Below are 16,776 nucleotides of genomic sequence, written 5' to 3' on the forward strand. Positions count from 1 at the left end.
TGAAGTGCTATCACAACACTGCCTCAGCAAGTGCAAAATTAGCTCTATAATAGTTTTACTGCTACTCTACATGTAAAATGGGGAGGTTTTGTGGTGCGGTGGTAGCGTCCCTACTTCTGGGCCAGAAGCACTGGGTTCAAGTCCCACTTCAGGACTTGATGGCCAGGGAAGGCGCATTCTTCATGTGGCCAGACAGGTTGGTCATCAGTCTGTAAATCCTTCCAATATGCCTGATGGGAGGCAGTAAGAGAAGGAGAGTTTTCTAGTCAGCCATACTGCAGAAGACAATGACAGCACTTTGCCAAGCATAATCATGGACCAATCCAATGGAAGTATATGGTCATCAACACCTTCTTAGGATACGGTACCCGAAGGAGGAGGAGGATTTGTGATATGAGCTACAGGGCTACTATATGAACTTTTTACTCTAGGTTGGCTGAGGACCTCTATGAAAGATGTTATGTTCTCTTGATTCTGATCTTCTGAAACAGAGCAAAGGGCCATCTGGAACAAGTTTCAAGCTTCAGCAATAGAATTAGTTCTCCGTGATAAACTTTGAAGTTGAATATTTTTGGATCAGAACAGAAAATTACATGGCTTTTACCTGTGTGTATATATGCAGCCCCTCAAGCATGGCTGCTGTTGTTCAATTAGATCATGATTGATGGATAGTCCAACTCCATCCATTGTTCCATGCTCCTCGATTCCATTATCTAACATAAATCTATCAATCTCAGTCTTGATAATTTAAATTGATCCAAAATCCACAGCCTTTTGAGACAGAAGCATGAATTTTCGCTCATGAATTGAAAGAACAGATTTGGAAAATTCCTGACTCTGCAAAACTGACTTGGAAGAAAGTGCCTTGGATGATTTGATTTTCATTTCTGGTGCTGGGTATTAACGGGAGTTAGGCCCGCTAACTCTGGAAATAGTGCAGAGGCAGCCACAGGGTCTGTCAGACACAGAGGCAGCCTCAGTGCTACAGGAATTTGCCTTAGATGTCAAAAAAAACAAAAATCAGCTCTCTAGCCCTCACCCCTCCCACCTGCCACACACTCCCCAGGCGCTAGTCATGCCCCTCCATCCACCACCATGGCCTCTCATACCCTCCATGCCAACCTAATGCCCCTCTACCAACACCCCCATTATCCCTCATACTCCCTATAGCAACCTATTTACTTCTATCCACCCCTATTTCCCTTTATAGCCCTATACCAACTCATGCTAGCCCATGCCCCCACCATCCTTTTCCCTTACAGCTGCCATGCCAACTCACCCAGTATCCACCATGGGCAGACCTCAGGACCCATGCTGAGATTAAACAAAATAAAATTCTAAGTGTCTATTGATGACTTCACTATTTAAACAAAAATCACTCTCATTGATAAAAGCCCATTCACTACAAATTAATTTAACTATTTAATCCCTTATAACAAGTATTTGTATTCATAGCCCCACATCAAAGACTTTATAACCACTTGAAGCTGTCAATCAAACTATGAACTGACCCCACACTAATAATGACAGGTGGAAGAATCAGCCATGCAGCACAAATCCTATAATGATAACCTTCAGGCTTATGTCAACACACAGCGTGAAATAGCAGCCACTGATATCTTAAAAAAACTACAGACTTTTTTTTAAAATTTGAAGGCCAGGAGATTTAATTGCCTTGATAACTTGACAGTTCCAAGGAGTTTATCCACTTGTTTACCCATATCCATGTCTAATTTTAATAACCCCAAAGGGTACTTGGTCTTTCCCTAAGGGCAGCTGACCATTCCCTAAGGTCCCCTGGACTAATCAAAAGGGCAACCGGCCTCACCAAAGAACTCTGGTAAGTTTAGACCTCCTCTTGAAACGTGTAAAAGCCACGAGTCATGTTTTGGACATCCCACTAACAAACATTAGATCTGTTTGAAGGTAGCTGCAGCTTCCTCCGTGAACCACAGATGTACAAACTACAACCCGTATCTGTTCCTCTCTACCCCCCCGCCCATCACCGTCCTGGCGAAAATGGTGGGTCCCAGATTCAGGGACAGGACTTCCAGAATAAGGGCATTGGCACCATTTTGGCTAAGCCAGAGACACTCTCTGTCATTGCAAAAATTCAGGCTAGAGTGTTCCAGATTTCTACCTTACTTTGTGTGAAAAAGTACTTCCCGATTTCACTCCTTAAGTGGTTTGCTCTCTTTTTGTGGATTCCCCCATGAGATAAAATTGTTTCTTCACCATCTATCTTATTGAAATCCTTTTACCATTACTCTCTCAACCGTCTAAACTCAAAGGAAAAGAAACAGAGGGGAAACTAATCTTCTCAGCTTAACCCTATCAGAATAACAGAACCATTTTCAGTTCAGGAACCTGACTAACTGAGTCTTGCTCCGACTGTTGCTCTCTCCCAGAACAAATTAATTATCATCCTGGCTTCAGACTCTCCCACCAATTAGAGAGGATGGGCAGGAAAAGGGCTGTCAAAGGAACAATTTCTAATTAAAAGGGCATTGGCATGAATTAAATGGCTCACCAGCACTTTGATTTTTGAGGGTGCAGCAATAAAGGAATGGAGAGGAGACCTGGGAAGGATGTTCTCAGGTTTCTCACTCTGACTTGGAGGTCCTGCCCAGAGGATCTGCGTGGCTACAGTGAAGTGAACTCTCTCAAGGAAGGAAGGAACATCTCCAATCAAGCCAGCATGGATGGAAGTGGCTGAGCAAGTCAACAGCAAATATGCGGTTCTCCAACCTGGCGACAGTGTACTAAGAGAATCTAGGGCCTCAGGGTTGCATGACAGGTAAGTGGCATAACACTTGCAGGTGCCAAGCCCAACATTTTGACTTGCAAGCATTTTCCAGAACAACATGGCTCAGGTCAATACACTTTGCAGCTTTGCTTATTCCTCTCTCTCCATGTACTTTCTCACATCCCCAACAGAGCAGTCAACACTCACACTCACCATCAGCCCATTGCCCTTTCCTACTCATGCTTCGCAGCCACCCTCCACAAATAGCGTCTTCCTCTCCTCACAAGCCATTATGAACACTCACACCTCTCTGCTTTTTTTCCCTGCAGGAGTAGAGGGCACACAAAGTGGCAAGAGTGGAGGTGTGGTGAGGGGAGGTTGTTGGTGGCCCTCCAGTGGCAGGCACAATGTGTGCCATTGGCAATGCATACTCACCTAGTCCACTGGGAAGGAGGTCTTCTTCTAGGAAACTACAGGTGGCTGCAGTAACCTACTGTGACAGCCTGAGCCTCCTGATGCACAAGTACTCAAACATGTCGAGAGAGCTGATCCTCTGCCTCAAGATGATGTATTCAGGGTCTCATCTCCTTCCAGTTGGTTGTCGATGTCCATCTCACCAGAGGTGGTGACACCGCGGTATGCAGTCAGAGGGAGTTGCCATGGGAATCCTCAACATTTACTCTGGACCCCATGATATCTTATGGCATCAGCTGAAAAATGGGCAAGGAAACCCCCTGCTGATTACTACATGCTGTCCTCCCTCAGTTGAGGAATCAGTGCTCCTCCATGGTGAACACCACTTAGAAGAAGCAGTAAGAGAAAAAAAGGCAAAGGATGTACTCTGGATGGAGGACTTCAATGTCCATCACCAAGAGTGGCTCAGCAGAACCACTTTTGACCGAACTGGCCATGTTCTGTAGGTCATATCTGCCAGATTGGGCTTGTGCCAGGTAGTGAGTGAAGCAACAAGAGGGAAAAACCTCCTTGACCTTGTCCTCACCAATCTACCCATTTCAGATGCATCTGTCTATTACTGTATTGGTAGGATTGACCATCGCACAGTCCCGCAGAGACAAAGTCCCATTATCATACTGAGGACACTTTCCATAAGGTTGTGTGGCAGTACCAACATATTAAATGGGAAAAACTCAGAACATATCTAGCAATTCAAAATTGAGCATCTATGAGGTGCTGTGGACCATCAGCAGCAGCAGAATTGTATTTAATCATCTATCCCTCATTCTATCATTACCCCAAAGCTAGGGGGTCAGCCCTGGTTCAATGAAGAATGTAGAAGAGTATGCCAGGAGCAGCATCAGGCATACCTAAAAATAAGGTGCCAACCTGGTGAAGTTGCAGAACAAGGCTTCATCTATGTTAAAAAGTGGAAGCAACAAGCTACAGACAAAGCTAAATGATCCCACAACCAATAGCTCTGATCAAAGCTCTGAAGTCCCACCACATCCAGTCAATAATGATGGTGGACAATTCAACTAACTAGAGGAAGAAGCTCCACAAACATCCCCACCCTGAATGATGAGGGAGCCCAGCACACTGGTGCAATAAAACAAGGGTGTCAAGTGGATGATCCATCTCAGCCTCCTCCAGAGTTTCCCACTATCACAGATGCCAGTCTTCAGCCAATTCAATTTACTCCACATGTTATCAAGCAACAGCTGAAGGCATTGGATACTGCAAAGGCTATGGGCCCAGATGACATCCCAGCTGTAACACTAAAGACTTGTGCTCCAGAACTCGCCAAGCCCTTAGTCAAGCTGTTCCAGTACAGCTACAACACCAGCATCTACCCGACAATATGGAAAATTGCCCAGGGTTGGTCTGTCTACAAAAAATAGGACAAATCCAAAAACCAAAATTACCACCCCATCAGTCTACTCTCAACCATCAGCAAAACAATGGAAGGTGTCATTGACAGTACTATCAAGTGACACTTACTCACCAATTAACTCATCACCAATGTTCAATTTGGGTTCCAACAGGATCTAGGCCTCACTACAGCCTTGGTCCAAACATGGACAAAGGAGCTTAATTCACGAAATGGGGTGAAAGTGACTGCCCTTGACTTCAAGGCAGTATTTCACAGAATGTGGCATCAAGAAGCCCTGGAAAAATTGAACTCAATGGGAATCGGATGAAAACTCTCCGCTGATTGCAGTCATGCCTAGCATAAAGGAAGACTATCGTAGTCGATAGAGGCCAATCATCTCAGTCCCTAGACATTGCTGCAGAAATTCCGCAGGGTAGTGTCCAAGTCTCAACCATCTTCAGCTGCTTCATCAATGTCCCTCCCATCATGAGATCAGAAGTGGACATATTCGCTGATTATTGCAGTCTTCAGCCAATTTGCGACTCATCAGACACTGAAACAGTCTATGCCTGCATGCAAGACCTGGACAACATTCAGGCTTGGGATGATAAGTGGCATATAATATATGCAGCACACAGGTACCAGATGAGGACCATCTTCCAACTAGAGAGCATCTAATCATCTTACCTTGACATTCAATAGCATTACCATTGCCAAATCACAGACCATCAACATCCTAAATGTTACCATTGACCAGAAATTAAATCCAATTCTAAACTGCAATTTTGAAGAGTAAGAGGCAATTTTATTGAAACATTTAAGATCTTGAGGGGCCTTGACAAGATGGATGTGAAAAGGATGCTTTCTCTTGTGGAGAATCTAGAACTAGGGATCACTGTTTAAAAATAATGAGTTACCTATTTAAGAGAGAGATGAGCAGGAATCTTTTCTCTCAGAGGGTCGTGAGTCTTTGGAACTTTCTTTCTCAAAAGGCAGAAAGAAGCAGTCTTTGAATATTTTTAAGGCAGAGGTAGAAAGATTGTTGATAAGGAAGGGGTAAAGGTTATAGGGAATAGGTGGGAATGTGGAGTTGAGCTTACAATTAGATCAGCCATGATCTTATTAAATGACGGAGCAGGTTCGAGGCACCGTGTGGCTGACCCTGCTCATAATTCGGGTGTTTGTAAATTACATAAACCAGCCATATAAATATTGTGGCTACAAAGTCAGAAGCTGGGAATTCTGTGTCGAGTGCTCACCTCCTGATTCCCCCAAACCTGCCCACCATCCATAAGGTACAAGTCAGGAATGTGGTGGAATATTCCCCACTTGCTTGGATGATTGCAGCTCTAACTATGGTTAAAAGAAATCCAACACCATTCAAGACAAGGCAAGTCACTTGATCAGCACACCATTTATCATCTAAAGCATTCATTCCCTCTACCACTAGTGCACAGCGACAGCAGTGTATATGATCTACAAGATGCACTAGAGCAACTCATCAAGATGCTTTCCACAGCACCTTCCAAACCTGTGACCTCTACCACCTAGTAGAACAAAGACAACATAGGAACATTACCACCTGCAAGTTCCCCTCCACACCATCCTGACTTGGAACTGCATCACTGTTTCTCCACTGTTGCTTGGTTAAATTCCTTGAATTCCCTCCCTAATAGCACTATGGGTGCACCTACACCATACGGACTGCATGGGTTCAAGTGGGCTTCTCACCACCATCAGTTCAAGGGCAATTAGTGGTGGGCAATAAATGTTGGCCTTGTCAATATGCATCTCAAGAACAAGCATAAAAAATACATTGCCCTCTGGAGGGGCATGTGGCCGAAAAGGAGGCAGCTGGTGTTGCTCCTGCGGCAGTTGTAACTGTTGGCAGTGATGTGGCCTCTGCTTTTGCCTCTCAGCAAAGGTGGAAGGTGGAGCTGCATAAGCTGCTCCCATGTTACATTGAAGGCTGGCAGCAGAAAGTACTGAACAGGTGGAGAGCCTTCTAAGAAGTTGGCAATCACCTGTCAAGCAGTGAAAATACTCTCTGAGAGAAGAGGTGCTTTGAACAGCAGACTCCTACCTGGCCAATGTGGGAACTCTTCCCAGCTTGTCAGTTTCACTGAAGAAGCTCTTCCCACTGTGCACTCAATTTGGTGACTCTGGTGAGTTCCTGACAGGTCACGAAACAAGTTCCTAGGCTGGGAAGTATTCAGTGTGAACATAGGTCTTAACTGATTTCTTAACTACCTCATCCACTTCCTGATTATTTATCCAACAGGTCCAACAGGACTCCCTGCTCGCCTTCAGTCCTGCCCTGGGGAAAGCTGGAAGAGGGCAGGATGATGTAGGGATCCTAACCTGATGACAAATTTCCAGTGTTTTCCCAGCCTTCATACACAGCTATCTGCCTCCACCCGGTTGGGAAAATTCTGCCTCGACTGTAAGCTGTTGTCGTCATAATTTAACCCTTTAAGCCCCATCATTATTCTGGCGAAACCATTTCTAAGGCTAATATAGCCATTCTGAGATGCAATGTCCAAACTTAATGCATTACTCCAGATGGTTCTAACCGGGGCCCAGTACAACAGAAGCATCATTTCCTTTACTCTTGCATTCCAACCGCTTGAGATAAAGGCAAACTTCCATTACCATTTTGATTGTTTATTGTATCTGTGCACTAGCTTTTGGTAATTAATGTACAGAGACACCCAAATCCCTTTACAATTGTAAAGCATCTCATGCCAGATTTTCAATTGCCACTGGAGTTGGCAATGGGTGCGGGTGCGATTTGAAAATTGTGCTCTTGGATGGTGTGTCTAGATCCTGAGGCCTCCAGGCACATTGCAATTTCAAAGTAAGGGCTAGGGGAAGGGAGGCAGACGCTTGGTCCCCTCCAATTAACGGCCTGTTAAGCTATTTGAGGAGCTCCTTGGAGAGGGCGAGAAGGTAGTTTTCAAATTTGGAAATCAGTGAACCAGAACAGTGCACACTGTTGGTTTCAGTGCAGGGAAACGTTAAAAGTTTATGTTATAAGGTGAAAAATCTCAGCACTTGGAGGATCTTGTGTCAGATCATGTAGATTACCTCTCAATTGACTATATGGTTATTTTAATGAGCATTTATGTTGTTGGCCCTCTCGAGGAGCTGCCTGCTCTCTTCTGTTCATGCTCTGCAGGCTGCTCCCCCCTCCTGGTGTTCGGCATCATTACTTGGGAATTAACTTCAATTCTGGCCCAATTAGGACATTTACATTTAAAAGACCACGTTGTGTGAATGACACAGGTGCAGCACGGGGTCAGAACCTGGAAATTATCTGGGCATTGGGTTCCTGACCCTGAATTGAAAATCAAGCCCCTCGTCTCTCACTATTATTAAAAATTCCAATCTGTCTTTCCCAGATTGGAAGTGGATAGCCTCATACTTCCTGCTTTGAACTCCATTTGCTACAGTTTTTTCCAGTCACTCAATTTATCTGTATGCCTTTATAATTGTTCCCATTTACACAATTTACAGTGCCTCTTAACGTAGTGTCAAATGGAAACTTGGATATGCAATTCTTTGGGACTAAAACTGGACCCTGTTGTGCCCATTTTGTTCATGTAAAGCACAGACCAAAAGCACCAATTTTGCAGTAATGTCATGATTACTGAGTCAATTATATCTGGTTTCCCTAGCAGCTGCCACAAACAGGTCTTTGCATATGCTAATTGGGGGCAGGGGGCGGGAGGGAACCGGTGTTAATATCTGTTTCCGGGCCCCACTTGAAATTCAGCAGCTCTGTGTCAGGCATTTTTCAGGTTTGTATAACCAGCAGACCTTAAAGCGAACGCTTCAGGTCACAAACCAAAAGGTAACTTGTTTGTTTTTAAGTTGCCTACGTATGGAGCCAGGAGGAACAGAAGTGATTCTTTCACCTTTATTTCAACACTGTGGGAAACTGCCAGCCACCACCCTCCTATTTGTCTTCCCTTCCAGATGTACCTGAAGACTACTGACAGAAACACGGCCAGCTCAAATTGGGCTGGAGCACACAAGCATGATGCCTCTGAATACCTGATTGGCTTCTGTAGCTTGCCAGGATTATGTCAGTAATACCGAATGCCCAATTTTGGTCGAGCCTCGGTTCTGCTGGTGTGACCATCCAGAAATAGACCTAAACCAATTTCCCACCCCCATCAATTCCTTTGTCCAAGTCATTAATATAGATAATGTCCTATGTGCATGCCTCTGCTTAATTTGCCAGCCAAAGTAGGCAGGAAGCAACAATTGGCCAGAAGGCAAAAGCATCATTTCAGGCAGGAGGAGACTGCAGGGGGAATGAAATGCTCTCTGGCACTCAAGTAAGTCACCCAGATATGTTTTTGGATTAACCATGTCCAGACACAGCAGGTTTATGTTATCCTGCGCCTCCAGCCTCAAAAAAGTATAACAAATGTGATCTGTTCGGTCTTCTTAAGAGAGATCCTCCTCCTATTTTGACCTAGAGGGAAATCTTAGCAGCTTCTTCATTCAAGCCATCAGTTGAAAGAACTGTCGCAGAGTGATGATATCATTGAACCACAATGTGCATATTTAAAGGAGAACCTCATTTGTTTTGGGCGGGTGTCTTTGCCGCCTTCTCAAAGAAGGGGTTAAAACGAAAGGCAACAGGAACTGACTGGGGTACAGATGGGCAGGTCTTCCAGCCGATTTTAACTGTCCAACTATCCTGTTTCTGCTGGCGAGTAGTATTAAAATTATGCCTTTAGTATTTATAATGTTTGGTAAATATAAACTAGTTCAATTGTGCTTTATAATGGCATGAATCTAAACATTCTTAATTTTACTTTCAAAGCTTACTTTCAAATGTTGTGCATACCTGACTGGATGATGATGGCACTGCTTTGTTTTTTTGCTTGTGCTTTCTTGTATCTTCTGGCTCCCAGCCAGCCTTTGATGTGGGCTTGAATAACCACAATGCTGGCAATGACTTCTCGGAGCAGTAAATTTAACTGTTCTACTTGATAATACTTAAGAAACACCTACAGGAAACAAGTTATCAGCTTTGAAACATATATAATTTACATAATCATTAATTAAATACAAAAGCATATTATATTACACAAAGCTCCTTTGTGGATGTATTATTGGAGACTGTAAACAATTACTTACATGAATTTTTTGTTAATGAGCACCAATAACGCAATGTATATCATATAGCTTTATAAAGGGAATCAGCTCTACTCTATAAGCTCAACTGTGTGCTGACATCAAATACTAAATACTGATTAATAAATTTTAGATATCATCCAAAAGCATAGCGTTTGTTTCTCATGTACATTAAAGACACTGTTGCTAAATTATCAGACTGCTTATCTGACATCGGTACTGGATGAGCAGAATTTATCTCCAATTAAATATAAGGAAGACTGATGCCACTGTTTTTGGTCTGTGCCTGAACTCTGTTCCCTAGCTACTGACTCCAACCCTTTCCCTGGCGACAGTCTGAGATTAATCCAGTCCGATTGCAACCTTGGTATCACATTTGATCCTGAGATGAGCTTCTGACGTCAAATTCATGCCATCACTAAGACTACCTTATTTCCACCTCCATAACATTGACTGACTTCGCCCTCACCTCAGCTCATCTGCTGTTGAAACTCTCATTCATGGCTTTGTTACCTCCAAATTCAACTATTCTAACACACTCCTGGCTGGCCTCTCACTTTCTACCTTGCATAAACTTGAGGTCATCTAAAACTCTGCTGTACATGTCTTAACATGCAGCAAGTCCCATTCCCCTGTCAGCTCTATGCTCATTGACCTACACTGGATCCTGGTCAAGCAAATTCGTGAATTATTAAATACTCACCTTTGTTTTCAAATCCCTCCTAAGCCTCACCTTTCCCTAACTCTGTAATCTTCTTCAACTCCAACCTCTGATATATCAATGTCCATTTAATTCTTGTCTTTTGTTCATCCTAGTTTTTTTTCATTATTCTTTCATGGGATGTGGGTGTCACTGGCTAGGCCAGCATTTGTTGCCCATCCCCAATTGCCCTTGAACTGAGTAGCTTGCTATGCCATTTCCGAGGGCAGATTTCGTTCCTTAAAGGTCATTAGTGAACCAGATGGGTTTTGACAACAATCAATGATAGCTTCATGGTACCATTACTGAGGCTGGCTTTCAAATTCCAGATTTTATTAATAGAACTTAAATACAACCAGCTGCTGTGGTGGGATTTGAACCCATGTCCTCAGAGCATTAGCCTGGGCCTCTGGATTACTAGTCCAGTGACATTAACATTAGGCCCCTGTCTCTCCCAAATTGCTCCACCATTGGTGACCATACCCCGGAATATGCTACCTATGTCTCTACTCCTCTCTATCTCTTTCCTTCTTTAAGACACTCCTTAAAACCTACCTCTTTGATCAAACTTTTAGTCATCTGACCGAGTATCTCCTTATGTGGCTCGGTGTCATATTTTGTTTTATAATGCTCCTGTGAAGTACCTTGGATGTTTCATTACGTTAAAGGTGCTATATAAATAGAAGTTCTGTTATTGGATACCCTTTTTGCATTTTGCATCAAATTTGATCATGATGCTTTGAGGTTGTTTGTTCATTATTTATGTAGCTATAGCTACAGAGAATGAAATGTATCTGTCCAGATATAAAAACATGCATTTCTTAATTCTACATTACAGATAGGTCAAATATCGCAGGTGGACATTGCATAATTGACTAAGAGTTTGAAGAGAAACTAAAGGAATGTTCACTTAAAATATGATGCTTTTCTTTCCCTGACAAATAAGCTGGAGCTAAACAATAAGGGTTAAGGAAGAATTTGCAATTATGCATTAGTCTCATGCCTGGGAATAGTGGCTATATCTGGGAAAGGTGATGAAGAATGAGCAGAAGGTGGGCTGCATCCTGGCATGGTTGGGATGCTATTCCATTTCACATGGATGCTGAAACAGGGGAAGTTATGGACAGATCTTTTGCCCACCCTCTCCATAATGGAGTGGCGGAGGGTTGGGGGGGGGGGGTGGGTGGCAACTTCCTCTCTATGTTCTTGAAAGGCCTCAGTGAACACATCTGAGGTTTTCAAAAGGTAATTGATCCTGAAAGGGATCACAGTTTTGAGGGGAACTTTGAACAAAAAATGTGTGGTTGATGTGGTTATTAAGGTGGGGTTTTAGTTTTTTCTTTTTATGGCCCTGTCAAATAACGTTATATCAGAGCACCACCTATACATGCCGTACTTTTGAAATATGCATGTCCTTATTGTAACTTGAATCTCTTCAATCATTTTTCTGCCCCTGCACTGTTGGCGCTAACCAATTTCAGAAATTACATCCTCTTGTGACTGACTGTGACCATGGTACTTTATACCTACTCAGCCGCCTGGGGCTGTCTGCAATCTTTGGTACAGTTGTTTGCACCATCTTCTTCCAACATCCTTCCTCCATTATCCAGCTCAGTGAAACCTATTGGATTTGAGCCAGAGCTTCCCGTTCCCATGCTATTCCTCCTCCAAAAGGACCTAATCTTGTATACATACATCTGCATCATCATCTGCAGACAAGTAATCAATTTCCATAAGTAATCCAATAACATCCACCTAGCTCTCAGCACCTCTTTCAACCCCCTCACTGCCTCTACATTGTCAGACTGCACATCTGAGAGCCACTCTTGGTTGAGCCTCAATTTCCTCCAGTTAACCAACCATAAGGAAGACTGAAATCACAAACTTTGTAACATTGTCACTGATTCCACTCCCCTTCCCAGCTATTTTCCCAAGCCAAAACAAATCTCCATCACATAGGATACCTACTCCAGGTCTGTGATTGCTCATCTCTGCCCCTGCCTCAGCCCATCTGCCATTGAAATCCTTTGTCAACCTCCATACTTGACTGTTTCAATGCTTTCCTGTCCAATCTCCCATTATCTACCCTTTGTAAATTTCAGTTTATCCAAAGTTCTGCTGCACATTTTATCTTGCACCAAGACCCACTCACTCATCATCCCTATCCTTGCTCATCTAAATTGGCTTCAGGTCCTTCAAGAGCCCAGATTTTTGCTGAGTCTTGAAGACTCCGCAAAGACTCCAATATGTTGGAAGGAACTCAAGTCCCGCTCTCATTTCCGACAGATCCCATGTTTGCTGATCAGAGAAAGGTGGTGGGGTGTGAATCACAGAGGGAACCCTGCACTCAGTAGGTTCCACACTCTCCTGCCTAAGCCTTTCTGCGCTTCCACACCCCGTCTCTTCTTTTAATGCTCTTTTAACAACCTCTTTTCCACACTTTTTGAAAATAGAAACAATTTTCCTTGGCAAGGAAATCCAGAATAAGTGAGGGTAATCTGAAAATGATAGCTGGGCCAATTAGGGGTGAAAACAGGAACCACTTTTTCCACACGAAGAATAGTGAAAATCTGAAATGCTTTCCCTCAAAATATTGTGGATGCTAGGTCAATTGAAACTTTCAGGACTGAGATCCATAGATTTTTGTTAGGTAAGGGCATCAAGGGATATGGAACAAAAGTGAGTAAATGGAGATGAGGCACAGATAAGCCATTGAACTTAACTGAAAGGCAGGACAGACTCAAAGCATTGAATAGACAACTTCTTTTCAAATGAGTATAGAAGGGTCCAGAGATGTTTGCAAAGTTGGAGTTGGACAAGGCTGTGGAGAAATTTGGAAATGAAGATCAGAAATTTAAACTTGATATATATGAGACAGGGACCCTGAGTAGTGTGAATGGTAGAATGATTCATTATGGTAGAATGGTAGATGAAGGTCAGAAAGAAGGTTTTCCCTGGAGGTGATAAAAATATGGCTTGCTATTACACTACAGGTTCTCTCCCAACACTCTTCACTCACGTTTACAGCCAAAATGAAGTTTCAAGAGATGAAGCTATAACTGCAACTTACAACCATACATTGCCAAGATTGAATTGTTTGCCGGAGAACTAACAGTTACTTCTTTACTATAGCATTGTGCATAAGTGACCACTGGGCTGCCTACTGTGATTCTTCTGTTCACTTCAAAAGGCAGGAGATGTTATATTGTAGGGCCATTGCCCTTATGATAAACCAAACAAAGTGAATTCATTTGTAACTATATGCACACACATGTTCACATGATAAACCAAACAAATTGAATTTGTTTGTAAGTGTATGGACATACGTTCACACACACTTGTACTCACACACTTGTGCACACACACTTGTGCACACACACACACACACACACACACACACACAGAGAGTAATGACATTTGACCTGCAAGTGCAATTAGAAAAAACTATAAATTCTTTAGAATGTCTGTGGAAACTGTAATTGGTTTTATGAATATTTGAAAAAGACTTTCAAGAGTTTGCATCAATTGTAAAGGAATCAATTGTAATTTTCTTGAATAATGTTGGTCTATGTGACCTGGGGACCCTCAGCTTGGAAGCTGCACCAACAAAAAGTTGACATACAAAAGCCATATGGCCACCATCAGACATAAAGGAGAACCAAAGACAAAGGAGAGTTGGAGCAATGGGGAGAACGGGGAAGGCACATTTACAAGGAGCTGTTAATGTGTAATGCAGTTAAACAGGGCAGAAAGTCAAGACAGAGTTGGAGCAGGGATTGTGATTTGGACAATTTTTCTGCTGCTACTTCAGAGCTGGCCGGACTGCTTAATGGGGTTTATTAAAGGGATTGGAGAAGGATATCTCTGGGGAATCTGTGCCATCAAGACTGTTGTGAACCTAGTTAAGGAGTTTCTACAGGAGTGTGCTGTTTGGATGATGACTGATCCTGAAGACCTCAGATAGAATATGGCAGCAGGTGAACTCGCCTCAAGGGCTGAATTGATTGAGTGGGTAAGTGAGAAATTCTATGCACCAGAGGCTGAGTTAGAGAACTTTAGGACTGCATGTGATGCCACATGTCTGTGGGGAGTTATGTAAGATGTATCTTTGTTATATCAACTATTTAAGTGAAACTTACCTTTTTCTTTGAAGTGTCATTTGCTAGATCATTCATGGCCCAGAACTGCTGGTCTCCAGATAATTGTACCCCAGAGGTACCCCACAATGTGCTCTGGGGAACACCTCAGAAGTCCCAACTATGTGGAAATTGCCCGGGAAGCTTGGACTTCCGATGGGCAATTCCCCTATGGCTGGAACCCTCCATAGCTCTGAGTTAAAGTTGGAGACTTCAGATGATTCTGGCTCACTTGCCAGAATAGTTATCCAGGAAAAGTTAAAAGGATTAAAAGCAGTTCTAACTCCTGGGTAACTATACCACTGACTACCGACTCCATACTGAAGTCCCCGACTACCCCCCCACCACCCCCATCCCCCTCCCCCCCAACACCTTGAAGAATTGAATAGACATCTGAGGAAGAAAGGATCAGTTCCAATAGGATTGAGTACATCCTGCCAAAATTGGAAAATAAATATAACTAATTGAGAAAGAGTGAAATTAGCAAAAGAATAAAGAGATAAAGAGAGGGAGAGGAAGAGAGAGGGGGCAAAGAGAGCAAGAGATTAAAAAACTTGAAATGGAGCATGAGTTCTAATTATGTGAACTTGAGTTGTTCAGAAGTGAGGTCAAGAATTTTCGCTTAGTACCTATATTTGGTAAGGAGGGATTGAAGATGTTCTTCATGTCATTCGAGAAAATTGCCATGAATCTGAACTGGCTGAAAGAACAATGGACTATGCTCCTATAAAGTGTTTTGGTAGAGAAGGCTTTGGAGGTGTACTCATCTCTTTCAATAGAGTACTTGTGTGATTACGAAGAAGGGTATGATTATGAGGAAGTAAAAACTGCTGTACTTAATGCTTACATGTTGGTGCCAGAAGTCTACAGGCTGAAATTTAGAAATTTGAGAAAAAGAACAAGCCAGACCAACGCAGAATTTGCCAGAGTAAAGGAAATGATATTCATTAGGTGGTGTGGGTTATTGAAGGTGGAACAAAACAAAAGGTCGATAACCTTAGGGAGATGATGTTGGTGGAGGAATTCAAAAATAGTGTCCCTTTGGGGTTAGGGACTCACAAGGAAGCCAACAAAATCTGTAAAATAAGGGAAGCCACGGTAATGGCAGATGATTATGAGTTAACTCATAAGATGATTAATAAGAAGCCCCACTTTGGGGATTTCCAGAGAAGCTGCAATGGGAAGAAGGACTATGATGAAAAGAGGCCAGGCCCTGCTGAGAAAGGAAGAAAAGGTAAAGACCCAGGCCTTTCTGGATAAGTAGAAATTAATATTTGGAAGGCAGGTTTAGTTCAAGGGGATCGACATGCTACCTTTGTCATAGGAAAGGGCGTGTGAAGGCTGAATGCTGGAGGTTAAAAAACAAACACGTTGTGTTTGCCCAATCAAGGGATGCTCCTCAGGTGATAATGACCTGACCTGTAAAGTTCACCTCAGGCAGGGAGTCACCCCAACATTCACTGAGAGGGTCGGTTGGGTGATGGAAAGCTGTGGAGATTTTTTGTTCAAAGGCACAATATCCCTATGTTCCTCTAGTGAGGCAGAAAAATTGATTATTTTTCTTAGGAATACAGGAACGATAAGTCACTTATGTTGGTCAATGGCATGACTTTCCCCCAGATAGTTCGATGAATGCCAAGGTATTACTTCAGGGATCGATGGAAGCTATTTACCCATGCCCTTCTATAGGGTTGCTTTTAAGTGCGACATAATCACAGGTCCTGTTACCATTGGGGTTGTTCACAATTTTCCCAGTAGGAAACAACTTGGAAGGGTATAAGGTGTTACTCTCCAGTAGTTTCAGGAAAGTCCATTGATTCTGTTGAAACTGAAATTGTACAGGAAAAGCTGGATATGAAAGACCCATCTACTTTTGTAAGCCTGATACTAAAATTAACATTTCAATTGAAGATGTGCCCACAGAGTCAGAAACTTGGTCTGTTAATTTAAAAATGACATCGGAGCCTCAGGCTGAAAAGGAAAAGTTAATGGCAGTTGGAGACAATGTAAAACCATCTGAATTAAATGTGCAGAAAAAGTATGAGCAAGATGAGGCAAAGCCAATAGCAACAGTACTAAAAGCTGTTGTTGAAAAAGAGGGAAAACATGCTTTGAAGGAGAGTGGAAAAGCTGAGTCCAGTGCTGACATTATAGAGCTGCAAGGAAGGATACCTGTTCTTGAATGTAAATTGAAACTTCAAAATTAAGAGGCAAT

General features: G+C 42.8%; 1 protein-coding gene across 13 annotated transcripts in view; it reads right to left on the reverse strand.

The window, feature by feature from the left end:
* The window catches only part of myo3b (myosin IIIB), a 661,003-nt gene that overhangs the window by 159,706 nt on the left and 484,521 nt on the right, over positions 1–16,776 (reverse strand). For all 13 annotated transcript variants that reach the window (XR_005944587.1, XM_041201000.1, XM_041200999.1 and 10 more), the window contains one exon: positions 9,436–9,598. Coding sequence is in view for 12 of the 13 variants with exons in the window: in XM_041201000.1 (XP_041056934.1) it covers positions 9,436–9,598 (163 nt within the window). In the remaining variant the exon portion in view is untranslated. The remainder of the gene's footprint in view (positions 1–9,435; positions 9,599–16,776) is intronic.

The sequence above is a fragment of the Carcharodon carcharias genome, chromosome 12, assembly GCF_017639515.1.
Source record: "Carcharodon carcharias isolate sCarCar2 chromosome 12, sCarCar2.pri, whole genome shotgun sequence".
NCBI classification, from domain to species: domain Eukaryota; kingdom Metazoa; phylum Chordata; class Chondrichthyes; order Lamniformes; family Lamnidae; genus Carcharodon; species Carcharodon carcharias.